At 33.3% G+C, this 22,388-nt stretch overlaps 1 protein-coding gene and 1 long non-coding RNA gene across 4 annotated transcripts in view; one reads left to right on the top strand and one right to left on the bottom strand.

Moving 5' to 3' along the window:
• The window catches only part of gmip (GEM interacting protein), a 65,518-nt gene extending 44,124 nt beyond the window's left edge, over positions 1–21,394 (bottom strand). For all 3 annotated transcript variants that reach the window (XR_012401231.1, XM_689070.9, XM_073945053.1), the window contains exons 1-4: positions 21,178–21,394; positions 9,222–9,312; positions 4,786–4,879; positions 4,596–4,668 (exon numbers count right to left, since the gene is read on the bottom strand). Coding sequence is in view for 2 of the 3 variants with exons in the window: in XM_689070.9 (XP_694162.5) it covers positions 4,596–4,668; positions 4,786–4,879; positions 9,222–9,312; positions 21,178–21,220 (301 nt within the window). In the remaining variant the exon portion in view is untranslated. The remainder of the gene's footprint in view (positions 1–4,595; positions 4,669–4,785; positions 4,880–9,221; positions 9,313–21,177) is intronic.
• Positions 708–22,388, top strand: part of LOC141381295 (uncharacterized) — a 54,343-nt gene continuing 32,662 nt past the window's right edge. The window contains exon 1 of the long non-coding RNA XR_012401240.1: positions 708–826. This is a non-coding gene — a long non-coding RNA (uncharacterized lncRNA). The remainder of the gene's footprint in view (positions 827–22,388) is intronic.

The following is a 22,388-nucleotide window of genomic DNA, read 5'->3' as shown; positions in this document are numbered from 1 at the left end:
CTGATTTCGCGACCGTCAAACGTCATCAGGGAATCGGTTTGAATTTCCATTTAGTAAAAAAAACATTAGTGTGCCATTTGGGACGACACTACATACATATACTATGCTGTTGAGTGTGTAAGTGCATAAGTACATAGTGCATGAGTGCATAGTGTATAGTGTGCCATTTGGGATGCAGCTTCTGTTTTTAAGCCAAGTTTTTCTTTGGTTTATAAAACATTGGTCATTACCATCAACAAGGGTGGTGTGTAAAGAAAGCACCCCAGTGGTATGGTCCTGTTTAGAGCTGTTCGTGTTTAGAGCTCAGAATAAAAAGATGAACCGGCAGTGCTGCATTCTACCTGCCTATTCTGCCAGATTGCTGCTAACACTCTGGGTTGTGCAGTGTATAAGACTGTTCTTCTTGCTAACACACTAGAAAACAAAGTTATGTGCCATTAAAGCTAGATTAATTTGAATAATTAAACAGTTTAGCTAGGTTATATAAGCTCCACGTACAACAAATATTACAATATTATGTGCTATCATCATGGCAAAGAAGATGAGTTATCAGAAATTACTCATTAAAACTATTACATTTAAAACTGTGTTAAAGAGCACTTGAGAGATATTAGACTAAGAAGTTAAATTTTACAGGAGGGCTAATAATGGTCCTCAACTGCACATGTAAGCATAAAGGAAAAAGCACTGCCACCTATGGACTATTTCTGGTAACACAGTCAATCAACACCTGCCATCGTGTTTCTTTCAGTCTCTAAAAAATGAGACAGCATATCTGGTTAATAATGTCAGCGCTTAGCACTGGTCTCAGTTGTGGGCAATGAAGGTAAGTACAAGCTAAGGGATCACCTCTGAGGTCAGCATGCGGATGTTTTATTTAAACTTTAAGTGTTAGCGTAATCCCTAATCTCAGCTAGCAAACAGCTAGATACTGTAGCTCACAGGAAGAGTGGCTGTTGTAATTAAAGTACCACCCTGAGAAAGATTACATCGATATATATTCAAAAAAGCATAGCTAATGCTAAATCAAAATAAATCTGAATTCATTTTTAATGACTTGTCTCTATTAAAAACATCTTTCTTTCTACATGAATTTCATTTACGATTACAGTTCAGATGCCAACATTCTTAAACATTCGCTGCTCTTCCTGTCTCTATAGTTCTCGTAGAGATGGATCAGCGGAAAAAAACAAGAGAGCAGCTGTCTGCTGGTTTAATCTGCTCTCTAACTCCCGTCCGGTGCTAATCTTGTTAGCGAGGGGCAATTAGTCCATGTGGCTAATTACACGTAAACAGCGCTGGTTGAAGAAAAGAGATTTAGTGGCTTGACATGATGCCTCCGGGTCTGATCAGTCACTCTTGCTTTGCTTTGCTCTGCTCTTTTCAGATATCAGTCACTGCTGTTTATGTCATGCTTTGTCGTTAGATTGAGGACATAAGCCTATTGGTGCATTAGAAATTGCATATTTCCTGAAATATAATATGTGAAACACAGCCAGTGCATCCAAAAATTGCACTATTCCTATATAGTAGTATGCCCGAATTCATAGTATTCAAAAGACAGTAGTACTTGGATGGCCTACAACTGCTGGTGAGATTCTGAAAAGGAACATTAAATGGACACTTATTATCCTGAAGCCACAGGAGAGAGTTTATGAATGGGAGTAATGCCAGATAACGAATGTGGGATGGTCATGTGATATTGACAAAATTGCGTATGTAACATGTCCGAATTTCATTCAAGCTCCTCACATTCATACTATTAAGAAGGTACATTTTATGAAATAAATTCAAATTCAAACATAGTACCAAGTTGACTATCAAACACTATAGAATACACAAAATGTGTCACTCTTGTAGTTTTGAATAGGGAAATCTGTAACGGTCAATATGTTGAGTGAAGCCCTGCCTACTAGTACAGGATCCAATCATCGACAATTGCTATAAATTGACGATTTTCCAGGGGAGAATCTTAGGCTAATTTGGTTCTTCAAACAAGTTCACGAATCAGATTAAAATGTCAGGATGAAGTGATCTGAGATTTGTGTCTGTGTTCACACTGTCTTTTTTCCTTCTGAACCCCGATTTGCTTGCATCATCGATTTGATGTATTGTGTACGGCTGTTGCTAGGTGACGGACACGAAAGTAAAGCACCAAAATGGAAAGACGTTCGTACATCCCGGTCGTTCTGCTTTTACTGAATCTTTTGCTGTTGAACATACAGAAAGAGACTGGCGTCTATCTGCCGCAAAAATATTATAAACGTTCACAACATCATGCGATGACAACATCACCGTGTTTGCCCTGGTTCAGACTTAGACTCAGAACTTAGTTTAAACGTAACGCTACGTTCCACCTAAATATATACTGCAGCATCCCCCAAGTATACCAGTAGTAAAGAGATGTCCACGAGATTAGTATACATTGAGGAGCTTGTGATCATATTGAGGAATCATCTTCCTCTACTCACAGCCTTATTTTCCTCCCTACTCTCGCATTTGTTTCGGTTTGTTAAAAGAGTTTCATTTTCCATCAATGAGTGTTTTATGTTAACTGTAATTAAAATGAGAATTTCTTCATGACTGAGTTTTTCTTCCTACATTTTTCTTTATATAGATATATGTAGGATATATAAAAATCAAGTAGGTTAATTAAATTTACTTAAAACATGTATTTGGCATTTCCTTTTCATATGACAGTTATATATAGATGCATAAGTTGCAGAACTTGGTTGGGGGGGGGGGGGGGGGGTAGAGAGCCAGAGATATACACATATACACATATATCTATGATCGGGAGTTTTCCTAGATGTTAGTATGCAATTTTTTTTTAATTATGAAAATTATAATTTTACATTACTTTTCTACATTGATGGATCACTGATCGCACGAGCATTCCTGACAAAAAGCATGTGTTTGTGTGTACAGAAATGTACTATTCACCCTCCCTGTTAAATTTAATCTAATCCGTGTCCTGAAATACACCTCCTCTCCTGCTTTCACTTCTCATACTGACAGAGGGAGCGATTCGTTTGTGAATGAATCTCCGTTATGAACGACTCGTTCACTAGCCGACAATAATATAAGTTTCGGGGTGGAGCGACAACGCGGGGAATCCTTCACAAACTGATGAGCGATCACAAACGGAAAGCGGCGAGAGCGTCAAAGTAGCCAGAAGTCATTCATTTTTTAAGGAAAACTGGCGGCGAGAAACAGAGGCGCGTCTTTATTAGCTATGACACGGTTCGAAGGCATTCAGCCAGGATTTCTAAAATCACCTAACATGTCCCGGATTCTGCTTTCATTTCTTTAGCAGAGTTTATGCATTACTTTATACGCAAACTTTGGCCGGTGCATCTCAATCTCTCAGCAGCACAAAGACTAGAGAGAGATTCTTTAAAAAACATATTTTTGTTTATTCTATTAAGGTATTTTTCAGGGTCTTAATATTTATTCTTTAATTCTTTTATATATTCTTATGTAAATAGTTCACATTTATGCAACCAATATTTAATAAACTGGTTGTTTTTTTCCATACTTAATGTTGCTGACTTTTGTTCTCAATTTGATCTAGCATTTCTTACATTCCACTCAACGAAATAGGCAAAAGTAAAGTATTCAAGATTTGTGCTGAAATCGGATTTATATCGGTATCGGTTTGAACTGAAGGCTGCAATATCGGTATTGTATCGGAAGTAAAATGTTGTATCAGGACATCCCTAATACTTATGCAGCCACTTTGCAGCCACATCTGTCTCTGGTCCATTAGGCACGTTCAAATCAAGACTGTTTAGCTTGTGCCTTTGCTGAATGAGCACTTTGCTACGTCCGACTACGTCTTTTCTTTTTCATTCTTTTATAACCTATTTGAACACATTTTAATCAGTTTTTATCTGTTTTAATCACTTTTATTATTTGTTTATTTTTCTTATACTTGCCTTTTTGTTCTTGTTGATGTAAAGCACTTTGAGTTGCCACTATGAAATGTGTTATATCAAGGGTGTCCAAACTCGGTCCTCGAGGACCGGTGTCCGGCGTATTTTAGTTCCAACACCAATTAAACACACCTGAACCAGCTAATCAAGTTCTTTCTAAATATACTAGAAAGCTCCATGCAGGTGTGTTGAAGGAAGTTGGAGCTAAACTATGCAGGACACCGGCCCTCCAGGACCGAGTTTGGACACCCCTGTGCTATATAAATAAACCTGCCTTGCCTTGGTCAAGCAAGATGATGGACCAATTCTTGACCCTTACATTCACTACATTGTCGATAATTGGTAGCTGCACCAGATGCCTTGAGATGGCATATTTTCAATTATTTACATTAAAAATAATTGTTTATGGGATATAAGAGAGTTATTTTATTTATTTTTTATACTTTTAATGAGAAAAACATTGACAATAATTTCATTAATCGTAATAATAAATCGTAATCGAGTTGTTCAAATCGCCCAGCCCTAATGATATCAATTCTAATACTTGATATTTCACTTTAATATACGAGTTCTCATCCCAAATCTCATTATGACTTCCAAATTGATTGTATGTTTACTCACACACATCGAGTAATAAACAATGATCCTAAGAAGAATTACCGATCGAAAGAGTGCCTTCGTCTTTTTCCTCCTCTTCACGGCAGATCTTCACTTCATCTTCCACATCTTCACCCTGGAAAACAAGCAGCTTTTAATATTCCCAGTGGCACACAGAGTTTTCTTTCTTGAGACACACAAAGCTACTAAGAAATGGGTGAATAAGAGAAGTAATTCATCAATCATGTCTCACTGTAATATCGTCCAGATCAGCGTTCAGCGTGGTGTCTGCTGAAGTGTCTGGTAAAGACAGTGAATCTGCTTCTTGCAGGAGCTCATCCACAGTCCTGAGGAATTTAATAACAGACACAAAGATATAAAAAAAAAGAATCGTGCTAGTTCACACAGAGACAAAATAAAGATGCCTGTAGATTTTTTTATATCCTTAAAGAGGCAGTTCACCCAAAAGGGAAATGCTGTCATCGCTAAATCACTCTGGTGTTGTTCAAAAAAAGGAGAAAATATGGAGGTCATGCTTAAGTATATAAGGGTGGTGAATAGTGACCAGCTTTAAACCTTAAAATAAAAAGATGCAAATGTGACACAGAATGGCCCCATGCAACTCATGTTTAGGCATGGGTGGGTATAATTTTCTGACGGTATGATAACCTTGGATAAAAATATCATGATTTCATGGTATCACAGTATATGATCACTGCTCTAAAATAAGTTCTTTTTAAATGTCTGGTTAAAAAACAACAACTTCTTCCCCATTGAAGACAATATATTTTATTTTTAAAAACATTTTCTAACAGTAAACAAGTCAGGTTAAATAATTAAAATAAATCATTGACTTCTGCTATCTTCCTTAGTTTCAAAAACACAGATTGTGTGTCTAAAACACACACATAAAAAAAACCTTACAAGATAAACCATATACCTTAGGAACAATATAATGGAAAATGAGCAGTTTTAAAACCTTGACTTTTCCAAGCCAAGCTAAACCTTGAAACCCGTTATTGTCCCATGCAACTCATGATGTAGTAGTATTAGAGCCATCAGTGGGCTAGGCTTGCTAGGTAATAATAATAGTGGGCTTACTAGGTAATAATAGTAACAGAAATCTTATAGCATCATGGGTCCCTATAAGCAATAAGGATATGTTTGGCGCGATTTGTTGCTATTTTCAGACCGGCGCAACCCTTATTTTTTTTAACGTTTTGCGTCATGTTGTTTAAATAGAAAATCCATTTGTGCCTCACATGTGTGCAGGTCTAAAAAGGAGGTGTGTTAAGGTGCATTGTTGGCACGAGGATAATTTTTTAAACTGAAATAGACCGTGCCATTGACCAACAGGTCTAAAGTCCGCCGCAGAGTGCATTAGTTATGCATCTATGCAGGTACAAAATGCAACACTGCTTAATTCACACAGGATGTACAACAATACACAAGCATCTTTACATGTGAAAAAATTAAAAATTAAAATGTTACAAAAAAATAAAATAAAAACCCTTACCTTTATGCCCTCTTCACAATGGGGTTTTCTTTTAGTTTATTCATGACAATTTGCATTTGTATAATGTTATTATTATTAGCAGTATTATTCATTAATGCATATTTATATATTTTCTTTTATAAAACAAGTTTAGCTTTGTCCATCTGTCGGGTTTTGGAGACGTCTGCATCCCCATATGGGGCATGAGAATAGACACGTGTTTGGATATAACTTAGTTGTTTGACCACACTTCGTTATTTTTGTTAATTTATTAGTTTGCTGGAAATTAGAACTGAAACTGGTGGTTATTGCTATTTATAGTAAGAAAAACAAATATTATGGACGTCAGTGGCTACAGGTTTCCATCATAATTTTTTTTAAATTTGCAATTATTTCTGTTATTACAATATCAGGTAATGTTATATATATATTTCTTTTGAACCAAGACTATAGATAGATATATACAGTTGAAGTCAAAATTATTAGCCCCCCCTTTTTATTTTTTTCCTCAATTTCTGTTTAACAGAGAGCTTTTTTTCAACACATTTCTAAACATAATAGTTTTAATAACTCATTTCTAATAAAAGATTAATTTTATCTTTGCCATGATGACAGTAAATAATATTTTACTTGATGTTTTTCAAGACACTTCTATAAAGCTTAAAGTGACATTAAAGGCTTAACTAGGTTTATTAGGTTAACTAGGCAGGTTAGGGTAATCAGGCAAGTTATTGTATAATGATGGGTTTGTTCTGTAGACTATTGAAAAAATAAAACAGCTTAAAGGGGCTAATAATATTGACCTTAAAAAGGTTTTTAAAAAAATTAAAAATTGCTTTTATTCTAGCTGAAATTAACAAGTTTTATCAAACATACTGTGAAGATTTCCTTGCTCTGTCAAACATCATTTGAGAAATATTTAAAAATAAAAAAATAAATTAAAATCAAAGGTTTAATACTTTTGATTTCAACTGTATGAACACAATGAATACCCCGTTTGGAACTTACTTAAAACAATATTAAGCCTTTAGAACCTTTATAGAACTAAATTGAAGTATCACATTTGATACATCAGACTTTTACATATAGTAGTACAATAAACATGGTAACCTGAAGGTCCCATTTGAGGAAAAGAACCATTTTTTTAGGTCTAAATTAAGCCGAAATACTTAATTTGGTGCAAACTGATATGGTCAAGACATGAGATTAAAATCTGAAAACATGTTATTTAACTCAACAAGCTTAAAAATATCATATAAATATCAACTGTCACTCTATGGGGTCTATCATACACCCTGTATTTATTTTTTATTTAATTTTTTTTTAACTTAAGTTCTTTTAACTTGTCCAACACATGCATACACATTGCTTAATACACACACAGGGATGTACAGCAACACACAAATATCTTTACATATGAGAATTAAACGATTAAAATGTAACAACCAGAGGGCTTTGGTGGAACTTTGGCTCTGTTGCAGTTGTAGTCAGTTTATTCATGACGAGTTGTTTAATGCTAGTATTATTAGTATAGTATAGTATAGTACAGTACAGTATAGTATAGTATATAGTATAGTACAGTACAGTACAGTACAATACATATATATATATATATATATATATATATATATATATATATATATATATATATATATATATATATATATATATATATATATATATATATATATATCAGGTTTTAGAGACTTATGGCATCACCAAATAAAGTGTGTTTGGATATAACAATAATGTTTGACCACATTTCATTGTTATTGTTCACTTATTAGTTTGCTGGACAGTAGAACTTAGAAATAGAATTGGAATTATAAGGTTCTATCTGAGTTCTGAATGATTTTGAGAAGTTTTGCATTCCATATAGCAAACAATATGTGTGTAACAGTTTTCTTTCATACATTAACATGACAGAGACCCTAAATACACTCTAAATGTAAATGATCAAAGTTCTCTTACATTTGTAAATTGGAGTACAAAAAAAAACATGGTAAATGCAGATAGAACCTTCTAAATCTGTAAAGTCATTTTCCGCTTGGAATTATAAGGTTCTATCTGGCAGATCAATCATTGAAGCATTACTTTTCAAGAAATACAACCAAAAAATATATAATTTGGTGCTGTAGCAATATGTTGATGCTTGAGAAAGTAAAATTTTTGCTTTCTATAACATTTATTTTATGTTTCAGGATTAATTTTTTTTCTTGTTTTAATTACACATACAAGGCTGTGCTAAATATTTTGTGCAGTGTAGATGTTAATTTATCTAATAATATGTTAATATTCACAACACTTTATGCTTTATATGAATTATTGAATTACATTGATTGAATTATATGCCCCATTAATTAAATTAAAGTATTTGCCCTTCAAGGCTTAATATCAAATTTAAAGACTTTAAAAGAAAACAGAAAATCAGCAAATGAGATTAATAAACCCTGAAAAATGTTTCACCTACCATATATCAACAGATAAAAATATTTCACATTTAAAATAAAACTTTTTTTAAATATTCGTTTCTTTTTCAACAATGTAAAACGTAACATTTCATCTCATTGTCTAAAAATGCTTCTAAATCATTACATTTACACACATCTCTTTCTGGTCTGTCCCGCTGTCAATGGAGGAGGTTGGTGAAATGGCAAAGAAAGCTGATCCTAATTGGTCCTCGTGTGTGTATTTAAAATGCTGATTGGCTCACAGAAAGAACCGCATAGAGCTAAGCTAGAGTTCAACTTTGTAGATAAACCATTTTGTTGTTTTAAATAAAAAGTCTTAAAACGTAAACGACTTATACAAAAACATCACATAATGTAAATAAGTTGTCATTTAATAAGAATGTCAATAACTCAATTTTGACAAAAATGTCAGATAGAACCTTATAATTCTAAGGTGATTACTTGTTGCAAACCTGAGTTTCTTTCTTCTGCTGAACATAAAGAAAGATATATTAAAGAACATTGGAAATAAAACAGCCACTGACTTCCAAAGTATTTTTGGTTCCTAGGATGGAGGTCAATGACTGAGTTTTTACAACATTCTTCATGATATCTGGTTTTGTGTTCAACAGAAGAATTCATTAGTTGAATCCAACTGAACATGAATAGATAGTGAGAAATGTTTCATTTGTGGGTGAACTGTCCCTTTAAGACTGAAATTTGAGAGTAAGAAGGTTTACGTACGAGCATTTTAGGGACAGATCCAAAGCATCAAAATCGCGTAATATCTCACTGTAACGCTTGGTTTCCGAGTGCCGGACTGGAATATCCCCATCTGAAACAGAAGAAAATGACAGGTCTTTAAAACAAGGGTCTGTATTTATACCATATTTAGTATACCACTGATTTAACAATCTAATGAAAACTAGTTGAGTTTTGTGCAGTATTATTAAATATGTACATGCTTATGCAACATACAACGATATTAAGCATGCAATACCGTACACATTTTGCCAAAATGTTTATTGATTGTGCTTTAAGTAGCACTGATTATTCATTTATAGACATTGTGTAATGTTTATACCTCACACACACACACACACACACACACACACACACACACACACACACACACACACACACACACACACACACACACACACACACACACACACACACACACACAGTTGAAGTCAGAATTATATTAGTACCCCTTTGAATTATTATTTTTACGGGGGAGGGGGGCTAATAATTCTGACTTCAACTGTATATAATTATCAGTGTTTCCCCTACCATTATATTAGGGGGTGCGCCGCCCCCCTTGAAGTCAAGTTAATGGTATTAAAATTCAGATCACAACTTATTTTATTAAACAAGCTAAATAGCCGTATGTAGTATCTTATTTACACAACAACATGTGATTTCTGTCTCTACATGGTCGCGCGTTTACAATATTATGCTTTCTGAATCGCACACGGTGGAGTTTTTATATATATATATATATTTAGTATATATGTGTGTGTATATATATATATATATATATATATATATATATATATATATATATATATATATATATTTAGTATATATATATATATATTTAGTATATGTATATATATATATATATATATGTGTATATATATATATATATATATATATATATATATATATATATATATATATATATATATATATATATATATATATATATATATATATATATATACTAAATATATATATATATATATATATATATATATATATATATATATATATATATATATATATATATATATATATATATAAAATGTTAATATAAATATAAAATGTTTATGCAATCTTAGACATCAGTCTTAGACTCAAGTCTCCTGGAAGTTTCAGGAGTCTCCCGCAAACGAATGATAATCTTCTGGAAATCGTGCCTCTTCGAGCCCATTTGAGTCAGATAATTCCTGCTTTCAGATCCTCTGAAATGGCAGGTGACAGTCAAATCAAGCAGATCTGTGCTGTCTGAAGGAAAGGTGGACGCTCATCTTTCTGAAAATAAAAAAATACTTAAAAATAGATTTAAACTGAGTTCCTTATAAAAACTAAATTATTCTTTTCTTTGTATTTGTTTAACTACTACAATATTATATTTGTTGTTTTATAATAAGCTTATTGGTTTTGAGTATAATGAAGGATTTGTTTTATTTGCTGCTAAGCAGAAACCCTGGGAGTATAGCTCTAAAAAATCGGATCATACTTTTATGATGTTAGTTTTAAAACATTAAAAAAATGAAAATGAGAGAAATTCTCAGGCTTTTTTTTTTTTTCTTTTGCTGTATTGCAAAAATACCGAACCGGGACACCACTGTATCGTATCGAACTGTGATTTTTGTAAACCGTTACACCCCTAATATATACATACTCTGTAAAACAAAATATCTTATTCCCTAAATGTTTAGTTAAATTAAAGTAACTTTTATAGTCATCTCAACTTACATCAGTCAAACTGCAAGATAAACATTGTTTAACTAAAACAAACTCAATCAACTGATTAATATTAAAGTAGCCTGAAAACATTTGCTTTCATGACTTTTTGTCAGCATTTTTATCGTATATATATATAATGTAAATATAAACTTTAATTTCGGATGCGATTAATCACTATTAACATTTTGACAGAACTAGCTTAAATTAAAGGAACTTTCAAAAACAACAGTACTGTAACTAACAGAACTGTGACTGTAAAAGTGAAAACTAGAGCAAAAACAACTAATGACTGAAATGTGCATCTGACATCAAGACAGGAAGTCACACTGCTGAAGTTCACGCTAAAGTTTTGTGACAAAGCAATATATTTAAAAAAATATATAACAGCAAGAGTGGGTCAGACTCTTGTACATTTGCACAGTCATATTAATAAAGCTATTATCTGAACAAGAAAAGCACAGGATTATACTGGATATATTTAAAGGTAAATGACTGCGTTCAATCAGATTATCTGAAGGTTAGAATGTACACTGAACTCTTGATTGTGCATCCGTAGTGCTTTGGATATGGATGTGAACATGAATGTGCCACTCTTATACTGCACTAACAATGAAAGTGTCAATGTTGCTCTCTCTCTCTCTCTTTTTTTTTCTGTGACAAGCTTCATTTAGGTCAACCACATCCTGTCTAGGTTTTGAAACATGCTCTGCTACAGGGACAATGAGGACTTGTTTTTGATGTAGAGATTAGTTCAACTGCATGGATCAAGACTTTAGTCATCAACTCCATTTTTCATTCAAATAAATCAACAAATAAATGAAAATCACCTAAAACAAAAAAAGCCAAAAGTCATCTCAAGGATGGCACTGACAGTGTTGGGTGTAATTAGTTGCAAAGTAAATATTTAAATAGCTTTTAAATTAAGTAAGAGACTGCTTTTCATTTTTATGTAATTTAAAGGAGCATACTGCATGTTTGACAGCCAGTGGTTGAACTAGGTATTGCACTCCTGTATCAAACCACACACAAGTAGTGGTATAAAGTACTTAAGTAAATGGACTTCGTTATTTTAGTATTTTTAGCTAGTTAGTACTTGTACTGAATATTAAAAATATAAGCAACTTTTACTCTCTACTTGACTACATTTTTGATTGAAGATATGTACTCTTTACTCCACTACATTTAAACTGACACTTACCGTTACTCGTTACATTGTGACAAGTCAGCATCTTTATTTACCACGGCTAATTTGTTGGGCGGACGAGGCGATATTGCCATCTGCAGGGTGCTGAAGGTACTGTATGCTGATTATGAGCTAAATCCCGTGAACATGAATTAGCAGCTTGCCTAATATCAGGTGTTTAATAAGCGAAATGGCTCCAGCCAGTGATGAAGCCGAAGCCGGCACATCAAGCACTGCCAGCACTGATGACCATCCATGGCCTTATCTGAAAGAAAAGTTTTTATTTGCCGATATACAGATGACTCTTACAGGATGCAGTGTCTATTTTTTGCCACGAACCACGAAAATTAGTGCTTTTAAGAATGAATTATCAAATTTGAGAAAACACACTGAGGTAAGAATCTATTTAATGCTAATTCAATGTGAATTTAGTCAAATTATGGCTGACTTTACAATGGTATTGTAAGCACAATGTTACTAAAAGTTAATACAGTTACTGATATGACAAAAACCACTGCGACATGACTATGTTTTAGCTTAATTTTTTTGGGCAACGTAAAAAAAATGTATCACTGAAATTATACATTTTGCATCAGGTGCATTTAGCTGTGATTTTGTGATGTATTTTTCATTGAATTTATATGTAGTTTACTAAGTTGAAAAATAACACTGATCCTCTTTGTTTAATTTTAATACAGAGAAAACATCCTAATTAATTGAAAAACTACTCAAAATAAAAATATTGCCCCCCTCTGAGACTGAGAGGTGAGTCACACGAAAGTCAGCTCTGATTTTTTTTTATTACGTTTTTCTACTTTTTTTTTAAATTGTCCCTTTTTAGAACATTTGAGTTTGACTGAGACTTTTTGTTCTATTTTTTTAATCTGTTTTATTCTGCCATTTTGAAACATTGAGGTGTTAAATTTAATGTCTATTAGGAAATAAAACCTTTCTTGGTGTTTTTTGAGCCTACATTCACTATGAGTAAAATACTTAGGTTCTTTTAAAATAAAAAGTCTTATTAGAATTGGTGACTTGTAACTTGTAATGGAGTAATTTTTACAGTAAGGTATCTGTACTTTTACTCAAGTATGGTTTTCAGGTACTCTTTACACCTCTGCACACAAGCGCCGGTTGCCACATTGACGACACCAACAGGTGTGAGCCTGACTATCGAGCCTAAAGGCTGATTTAAGTCATGTTCTAAAGGCACGCAACAGAAGGAATATTCGCCATATCAAAAGGAGCTTTTGTTCTAACCAACACCTGAAATTCATATTTTAGAAACAGCTTCTATTTCTTGCAGCTGAACAACAGAAAACTGACAATGATCACCTCAGGTACACCTCATGCTTTTTTCAGTGTTAAATGCTAATAATGTGAGTTTGAATGCCATTTTACATGACATTTATAGCCATACTTCTGAAAGAAGCAGCAGATTTTCACCTCAGATCTTGAAAATAAAAGTAAACCGTTTAAAATTAAACTTCAGACCTGTGACTAGTGCAAGCCAACACACATCAGCATACCTGTCAACCCCCCCGGTTTTCCCGGGATTCTCCTGAATATTTCAGTTCTATCCCGCTATCATCCCATAAAGGTATTTACCTGTATTTCTCCCGTATTTTCAGTCTTCATTTAAAGGGTGGCAATAAACATTAAAGAGCCAATCCTCCCTGTACGCAACCCATACCACCAAACCACCAGGCGCCGTTCTTTGCTCTTTGTGAGTCCAATCTTTGCTTTTGTTTTATTTAGGCATGAAAATACTTTAAAATAAATATAAAAACAACAAGATTCCCTTACAGGTGTCATTGCCCATCCTATACAATCCTCAAAACAGTCTTATAGCAGTGCGTGACTGTCAGCCGACACACTCCATAGTAATAACTAGACATTGTTTCCCAAACGGATTCTGTACACGTGATTTGAAGCGAAGCTGGGTTTTGGGTATATATTTAAACAGATGGGTATCCCTTATTGTGGTGGGCATATCCCTTATTTTCACATCCAGGTATGCATCAGTGATTCAGCATGTACATTTAATAATGTAAAGAGGTTTAATATGTATTAATTAGATTGTGAACCTTAGCATTTTGTTGGAGTGCAGTGAGTGCACTATTCTGTGCTTTTGAATGGCTGGATTTAAAGTTCTGTTGTGTTTCGTCTGGTGCAAACAGCCAAATTGCTCATCATAGCAAATCTCATTAAGTAGCGTGTTGCAGTTACAATTTAACCTGCTCAACTAATATTAACGCTCATAATATTTATATTATTTGCTAGTTAATAACCTCAAGTGGAACACTAAATCTTCGTCTCATTTTTGAGTCTGCTACAGTCCACCGGAGGTCGCTATTCGATCACGGACGCATATGTTGAAAGCCTTCCTAAATGAATGAATAAAATACGCTGTTTTTCCACCAAGGCAACCCGCGATGCTGAATTATAACTGGCTAAACTGACATTGGGTGGGTTAAAATAACCAAAACAAAGACATCGTTCTGGAACGTAATGCACATTTATTAAAGCAGAATATCTGACTTCAGCTTTGTTTTTCAGATAAACAAGTATGTTCACTTAGCATGTTTCTTGAATATCTGCAAACATGTCATGGTAATTTTATACTTTAGAACATTGTTTCTCAACCACATTCTTAGAGGACCATCAACACTGCATGTTTTGGACGTCACCTTTGTCTATCACATACCTATTACAGGTCTTTCTCTGCTAATGATGATCTTAATCATGTGTGTTTGGTTAATGGGACATGGAAAAATGTGCAGACCTGGTGGTACTCCATTAATGTGGTTGAGAAACACTGTTTTAGAGGAGTCTAAAAATGTGCATAAAGGACTTTTAATTTAATTACAATGTACTTTATTTAAATATTGTAAATTTATTCAAGTTATATCAAGTTGAGCTTTATTGTCATTCTGCTATATGTGTGGACATACATAAACATAGTCATAAATATGAACGCGAACGCAACTGGATGTAAAGAGCTATTATAAACCTATACATAACTAACATGCTGGAGCATTATTAGAACTTTACTAACTACAAACTATACATATACATTTACATTTAGTCATTTAGCAGACGCTTTTATCCAAAGCGACTTACAAATGAGGACAAGGAAGCAATTTACACAACTAAGAGCAACAATGAATAAGTGCTAGTTTCAGGTCTGTAAAGTCTAAAGTTCAGAAATTGTGCATTTCTGAAGTGTGCCTCACATCGGTGAGTGGGCTTGACAAACCACCCGTAGAAACATTATTCTCTCTCTATTTGCAATGTACACTTTACTTAAACTTCATCTTACAAGTACTCAATAAGGAAAACAATGTGTATATTTATGTATTTTATATACTATAAAATACATAAATATACACTTAACCTAAGTGCTTTTAAGGTACTTTTACATAAGACAGAAGAATACTGTGCAAAGGAGGTATTTAAGTTTGATGAAAACAAGTAGCACAACATGATTTGTGGTACATTTACATGTAAACATTGTTTTCCTTATTGAGTACTTGTAAGATGAAGTTTAAGTAAAGTGTACATTGCAAATAGAGAGAATAATGTTTTTACGGGTGGTTTATCAAGCCCACTCACCGGTGTGAGGCACACTTCAGAAATGCACAATGTTTTTATTTTAGAGATATGGAGCGATTCTAGGAAAGAATTGTTTTAGAGTACTGCATAAACCAAATTAGAGGAGCAGAGTAATTGTAGTTTTTCATTTATAATAATATATTTTTCAGATTTATTAGATTCAGAGCAGCAGATTTGTTGTGTATGTGAATACAGGGGTTGGACAATGAAACAATGAATTAGTGTAGGGCCTCCTTTTGCGACCAATACAGAATCAGTTTATCTTTTGAATGACAGATACAAGTCCTGCACTGTGATCAGAGGGATTTTGAGCCATTCTTCTTGCAGAATAGTGGCCAGGTCACTACGTGATGAAAACCTTTCTAGGCTTTCTCCTCCAAAACACCACAAAGTGGCCCAACAATATTTAGATCTGGTTACTGTGCGGGCCATGGAAGATGTTCAATTTCAATTTCATGTTCATCAAACCACTCTTCTTGCTCTGTGTATTGGTGCATTATTATCCTGATACATGGCACAGCCTTCAGGATACAGTGTTTGAACCATTGGGTGCACGTAGTCCTCCAGGATGGTTGGATTGGCAGTGATGCTCCGTCTAGCATAATTATTGGGCCTATGAAATGCCATGACATTGCAGCCCAAACCATCCCTAATCCACCCTCACACTTCACTCTGGGCATGCAACATTCTGGTTTGTGTGCTTCTTTGGGGCTTTTCCACACTGTAACTGTCCTGGATGTGAGAAAGACAGCAAAGGTGGACTCACCAGAGAACAATACGTGTTTTAAAATTGTCCAAAGCCCAAGATTTTTACTGCTGACACCACTGAAACTGTTTGGCATTGGCACGAGTGACCAAAGGTTTAGCTATAGCAGCCCGACCATGTATATTGGCCCTGTGGAACTCCTAACAAACAGTTTTGGTGGAAACAGACAAGTGGATGTGGTTTGTCCTTCTTGGTGGTTTGCTGACATTAGCCTGGATAACGTGGCTTTTGATAAATCACAAAGACTTGATGTCTTGGTCACAAGTGAGACGCACACCCATTATTTGTCCTCTTTTGAACTATGATATGTCACACATAATGTTGTGCGCATAGCAATATTTTAAGCAAAACTGTGCTATTACACTGCTAAATAAAACTTCACACTCTGCTCTTACTGGTAAAATGTGCAATTAATGAAGCTTGGCCACCAGGCTGGTTAAATTTAGCCATGAAACCTCTAAATTGAGGGCCAGAGTTTCTGTTTCATTGTCAAACCCTGTATATACAAATTCCCACATGTTTAAGAAATCACAAAATGAGTAAAAAATATATATGAAATAGGTTATTATTATTTTTAAATGGTTAAGGTTTAGATATTTATATAAGGTTTTATATATATATATTTACTTTTAGTAAGAATTAACAAATCTAAAATGCCCTGGTTGACTCAGATTTAAAGAATTAAAATAGCTTAATACCTATCATTTATGCGTTGAGAGTTATGGGGGTTTAAATGTATATCAAGTCAAGAAATTAAATTAAACTTGATGAGTAATTGTATAACTTTTTAGGCAAAGTAGATAGAAACTATTTAGATACAATTACACTGATTCAATCAGTAATTTTTAGTTACTTTTAAGAAGTAACTTACCCAACACTAGTAACGTCGGTTGTGCTGTCAGTATGCAGTAAGTTGTCGGACTAAATGTCTTCATTCTTATTTGGACATTTAATTGCAAAAGGTTTGTGTTAAATGTCATGTGATACCTGGCTGAAACAAGAAGCAGTGCTTCTATCACAAAATTATTTGAAACCATGTGCATGTGACTTCCTCTCACTGAGGTCTAGTTGAGGTTGTTTATTTCCACATCCTGAATTTTAGTTATATGATTAATGCATTTCTCAGAGAGCATCTGAATTTAAAAATGTAATGAAAGTAAAGTCAATTTCCAGCTGGAAGAGATGGTTTAGGCCACTTTTGCTAATATCCTAGAAAAGTGTTATCAAAAAGGTTAAAATTAAAATAAAATGACAGTTATCCCCCCCAAAATGTTTATATATATATATATATATATATATATATATATATATATATATATATATATATATATATATATATATATATATATATATATATATATATATATATATATATATAYACACACAYATATATATATATATATATATATATATATATATATATATATATATATATATATATATATATATATATATATATATATATATATATATATGTATATATATGTATATGTATATATATATATGTATATATATATATATATATATATATATATATATATATATATATATATATATATATATATACACATATATACATATATACATATATACATATATACATATATACATATATATACATATATATATATATATATATATATATATATATATATATATATATATATATATATATATATATATATATATACATACATATATATACATATATATATATATATATATATATATATATATATATATATATATATATATATATATATATATATATATATATACTTGCCTTTTCCACATTTTTTTGTTACAGCCTTAATCCAAAATGGATTCGATTAATTTATTTCTTTAATTCTACACACAATAGATCTAAAGAAAGATTGTTTTTGAAATTGTTGTAAATTCAATTTCCAAGACTGTTCTTGTTGTAAATTTATTAAAAATAAAAAACCTGAAAACTCAAATGTACAGAAGTATTCACAGCCTTTGCTGTGAAGCTCTAAATTGAGCTCAGGTACATTTTGTTTCCACTGATCATTCTAGAGATGTTTCAGCAGCTTAATTGGAGTTCACCTGTGGTCAATTCAGTTGATTGGGCATGATTTGAAAAGCATACGCCTGTCTATATATAGTGTCCCAAGGCTGACAGTGCATGTCAAAGCACAAACCAAGCATGAAGACAAAGGAATTGTCTGTAGACCTCTTAGACAGGATTGTCTCGAGGCACAAGGCTGGGGAAGGTTAAAGAAAACTTCTTCCTAGAGCTGACCGGCCATCTAAGCTGAGTCATCAGGGGGGAAGGGCCTTAATCAGGGAGGGGATCAATAACCCGATGGTCACTCTGTCTGAGCTCCAGCGTTCTTCTGTGGAGAGAGGAGAACCTTACAGAAGGACTGAATGAGAAGGACAGAAGGACAGGTTTTATTCACATCCTGAAGGAAAACCTGCTTCAGAGTGCTCTTGACCTCAGACCTGGGCGACAGTTCATCTTCCAGCAGGACAATGGCCTAAAGCACATATCAATGTAGTGGCTTCTCAACAACTCTGTAATTGTCTTTGAGTGGCCCAGCCAGAGCCCAGACCTAAATCCTATTGAACATCTCTGGAGATATCTGAAAATGGCTGTACACCGTCGCTTCCCATCCAACCTGATAGAGCTTGAAAGGTACTGCAACTGGGCAAAAATTCCCAAACACAGTTGTGCCAAGCTTGTGGCATCATATTCGAAAAGACTTGAGGCTGTAATTGCTGCCAATGCCAAAGGTTCATCAATAAAGCATTGAGCAAAGATTGTGAATACTTATGCACGTGTGATTTTTTAGCTTTTTTATTTTAATGAATTTGAAACAATTTCAAAAACTTTTTTCTCTTTGTCATTATGAAGTATTGTGCGTAGAATTTTGAGGAAATAAATGCATTTAATCCATTTTGGAACAAGGCTGTAACACTACAAAATGTGGAAAAAATGAAGCGCTATAAATACTTCACCCCTCACAAATCTGTCTTTTAAATTCATATTTTTATTAGGAAGCTATACAATATTTTATTTATGCATATACATTAGATTAGTCAGAACTTAAGCAAAATCTGGAATTTATCTATATAGAACAATCTAAATACAAATTTAAAAAAAGAGGAAAAAAGGAAAATTTTTGTAAAAATTTTGTAGTTTGTAATTTATATATATATATATATATATATATATATATATATATATATATATATATATATATATATATATTTGTATGTGTGTGTGTATGTATGTGTGTGTGTATGTTTATGTATATATATATGTATGTATATATATATATATATGTATGTATATATATATATGTATGTATATATATATATATATATATATATATATATATATATATATATATATATATATATATATATATATATATATATATATATATATATATATATATATTTATTTATTTATATGTGTGTGTGTGTGTGTGTGTGTGTGTGTGTGTGTGTGTGTGTGTGTGTGTGTGTGTGTGTGTAATAAATCTGTGTTGGCTAAAAGCACCAAAATAAATTGACTATATTCAATGGGAAATGGATGAAAATATTCAATATGGGCTGTACTAAATTTATACATAAAACCAAGAAAAATATGTTTGTAAAAAATTTTAATCAGTTCTAAAAGAATTAAAACATTTATAAAAGATTTCAAAATCTAATTTTTTTTGTTAGCAAGAATAAATTAATAAAGATAAACATGAAATAAACAGTGTCAAGCATAAATGAAAATGTCTTTTAAATGAATATTTTCTACAGGACGCTTTACAGTAATATATTTGTGCACATACATTAGATTAGTCAGTAACTAGAATTTAGAAAAAATAGAAAAAATGAGACCACCCGAATGTATTTGTTGGGGGAAAATATGAAATTCTAATAAACAGGAAAAACTGAATTGAAATGTTGTTGTTTATGAATATTTGTTTTTAAGAACTTGTTAATTTCAAATTTAAATGATTTATCTTACGTTAGGTGACCAAACTCTTATCTCGATGAATAAAACTCTTATTAACTTTAATAAATCTGTTTTAACCAGAAATTAATGGCCATAACTATGGAGTAATGGATAAAAATATTGATTTTCAAAACTGGGTGTACTCTTTTATGCTGAGCACTGTATGTATGTATATATACACACACACACACACACACACACACACACACACACACACACACACATATCTATATATATATATATAAATAACAGATAACCAAGATTTTTAGAATTATTTTTAAACTATTCACTAGTAACTATAAATCATGATTGCTGAAAACGACTCAAAACTTGTTTTATCAATTTCCATCAATCATGTTGTTTTTGCAATAGTACTCATCAATGCAAAAAACAAGATACTAAAAATGGAGTCAACTACATACTTCACAATAAGTCAACCCAAGATGTGGCAATTATGTAAATCTGCACATGAAAACTTCCTTAAGATGCAACTTTTGTACAAAGCCAAAATGGACGAGACAGGAAGTTCTCTGATCACTGCATGCAAGACAAACACGCAAGCACGCACATGCCAAGAAAGAGGACAAAATATAGCTAATGAAATTCACCTATGCACCATTAAAGCCGTTGCACGTTTTACTCTGAAAATTTCCCTTAAAATCTCAAAGAAACCCAGTCTGACCTTTGGGCTGCCTCAGCTGTGCAGTCTCCACAGTCTCCTCCATCTGGTCCTCTTAGCCTCTCACAGCAGGCTGTGTGGTCATCCAGTACTCTGTCCGTCCACCCCAGCCCAAAAAGATCCGGGCAGAAGCATCACCTTTCATCAGACATTAAGAGAGGACATGGAGACCGTGTGCCCTTCTCTTCAGTTCTCTCGCATGCAGCACTTCTCTTCCTCTAAAGCGGAGGCTGGGTTGGCCAATGCTCTTTCACCATCTCACCAGGAGGAAGTTTGTCTCACTATCACTGTCAGACACACCTAACAACTTCTGCTGTGGCTTAAGATATTGCTGGTGTTTGTGGATGCACTTTAGCAATGTTAATAATGTTTTTGGTCTATCAGATTTGGTCATGTTTTAGTAGTGATTTCAAGTTTGCGTTTTATTTCGTTTGTCCAATCTCTGAGCATCACTGCTTACGTCACTGCATATTTGGCTTCAGACGAACACTGTTAACTGCTTAGAAACTATTAATTGAGCTATAAATCTTGCTGTTGCACTCAGCCAATGAGATTTAACTTTAAAACACTGCCCTCTGCTGACTGATGGTGGTTGAGGCACAGGAAAAGAAGCACTGACACTGGATCAGCCTGGTTTATAAGTACTTAAAAAAGTAACTGGATGTTGATGACTTAAATTCATTACACTTGCACTCGAATATAAAGTTGTTGACATTTAGTGCAGGCTTCAGAATTTTTTATATAAAAAAAGAAGAAATGCAGTGGTCATTTTTAAGAAAAGTATTTGAAATATTTTCATAAAACAAATGCATTACTTTCACACAGACTCACCCAGCTCCATGGTTTGTCTTTAAACTCTGGGTCCTGTGCTGAAGTCCACAGATATCAGAACTCTGAAACACGTAAACATTAATCATATATAAGGACTCAACTATATATAAACTCACTGGCCATTATGTTAGGCACCTTACTTGTACCAGGTTGGACCCCCCTTTGCCTTCAGAACTGCCTTAATCCTTTGTTCAGCAAGATACTGGAAAATTCCTCTGAGATTTGGCTCCATATTGACAAGATAGCATTACGCAGTTGCTGCAGATTTGTCGGCTGCACATTAATGAGGAGAATCTCCCGTTCCATCATATATATATACACATTCATACATACATACATACATACATACATACATACATACATACATATATACACACACACAT

Source organism: Danio rerio, chromosome 3, assembly GCF_049306965.1.
Source record: "Danio rerio strain Tuebingen ecotype United States chromosome 3, GRCz12tu, whole genome shotgun sequence".
In the NCBI taxonomy this organism is placed as follows: Eukaryota; Metazoa; Chordata; class Actinopteri; order Cypriniformes; family Danionidae; genus Danio; species Danio rerio.
Note: the sequence above shows the minus strand (reverse complement) of the source record. Positions and strands in the feature narration are given on the sequence as shown.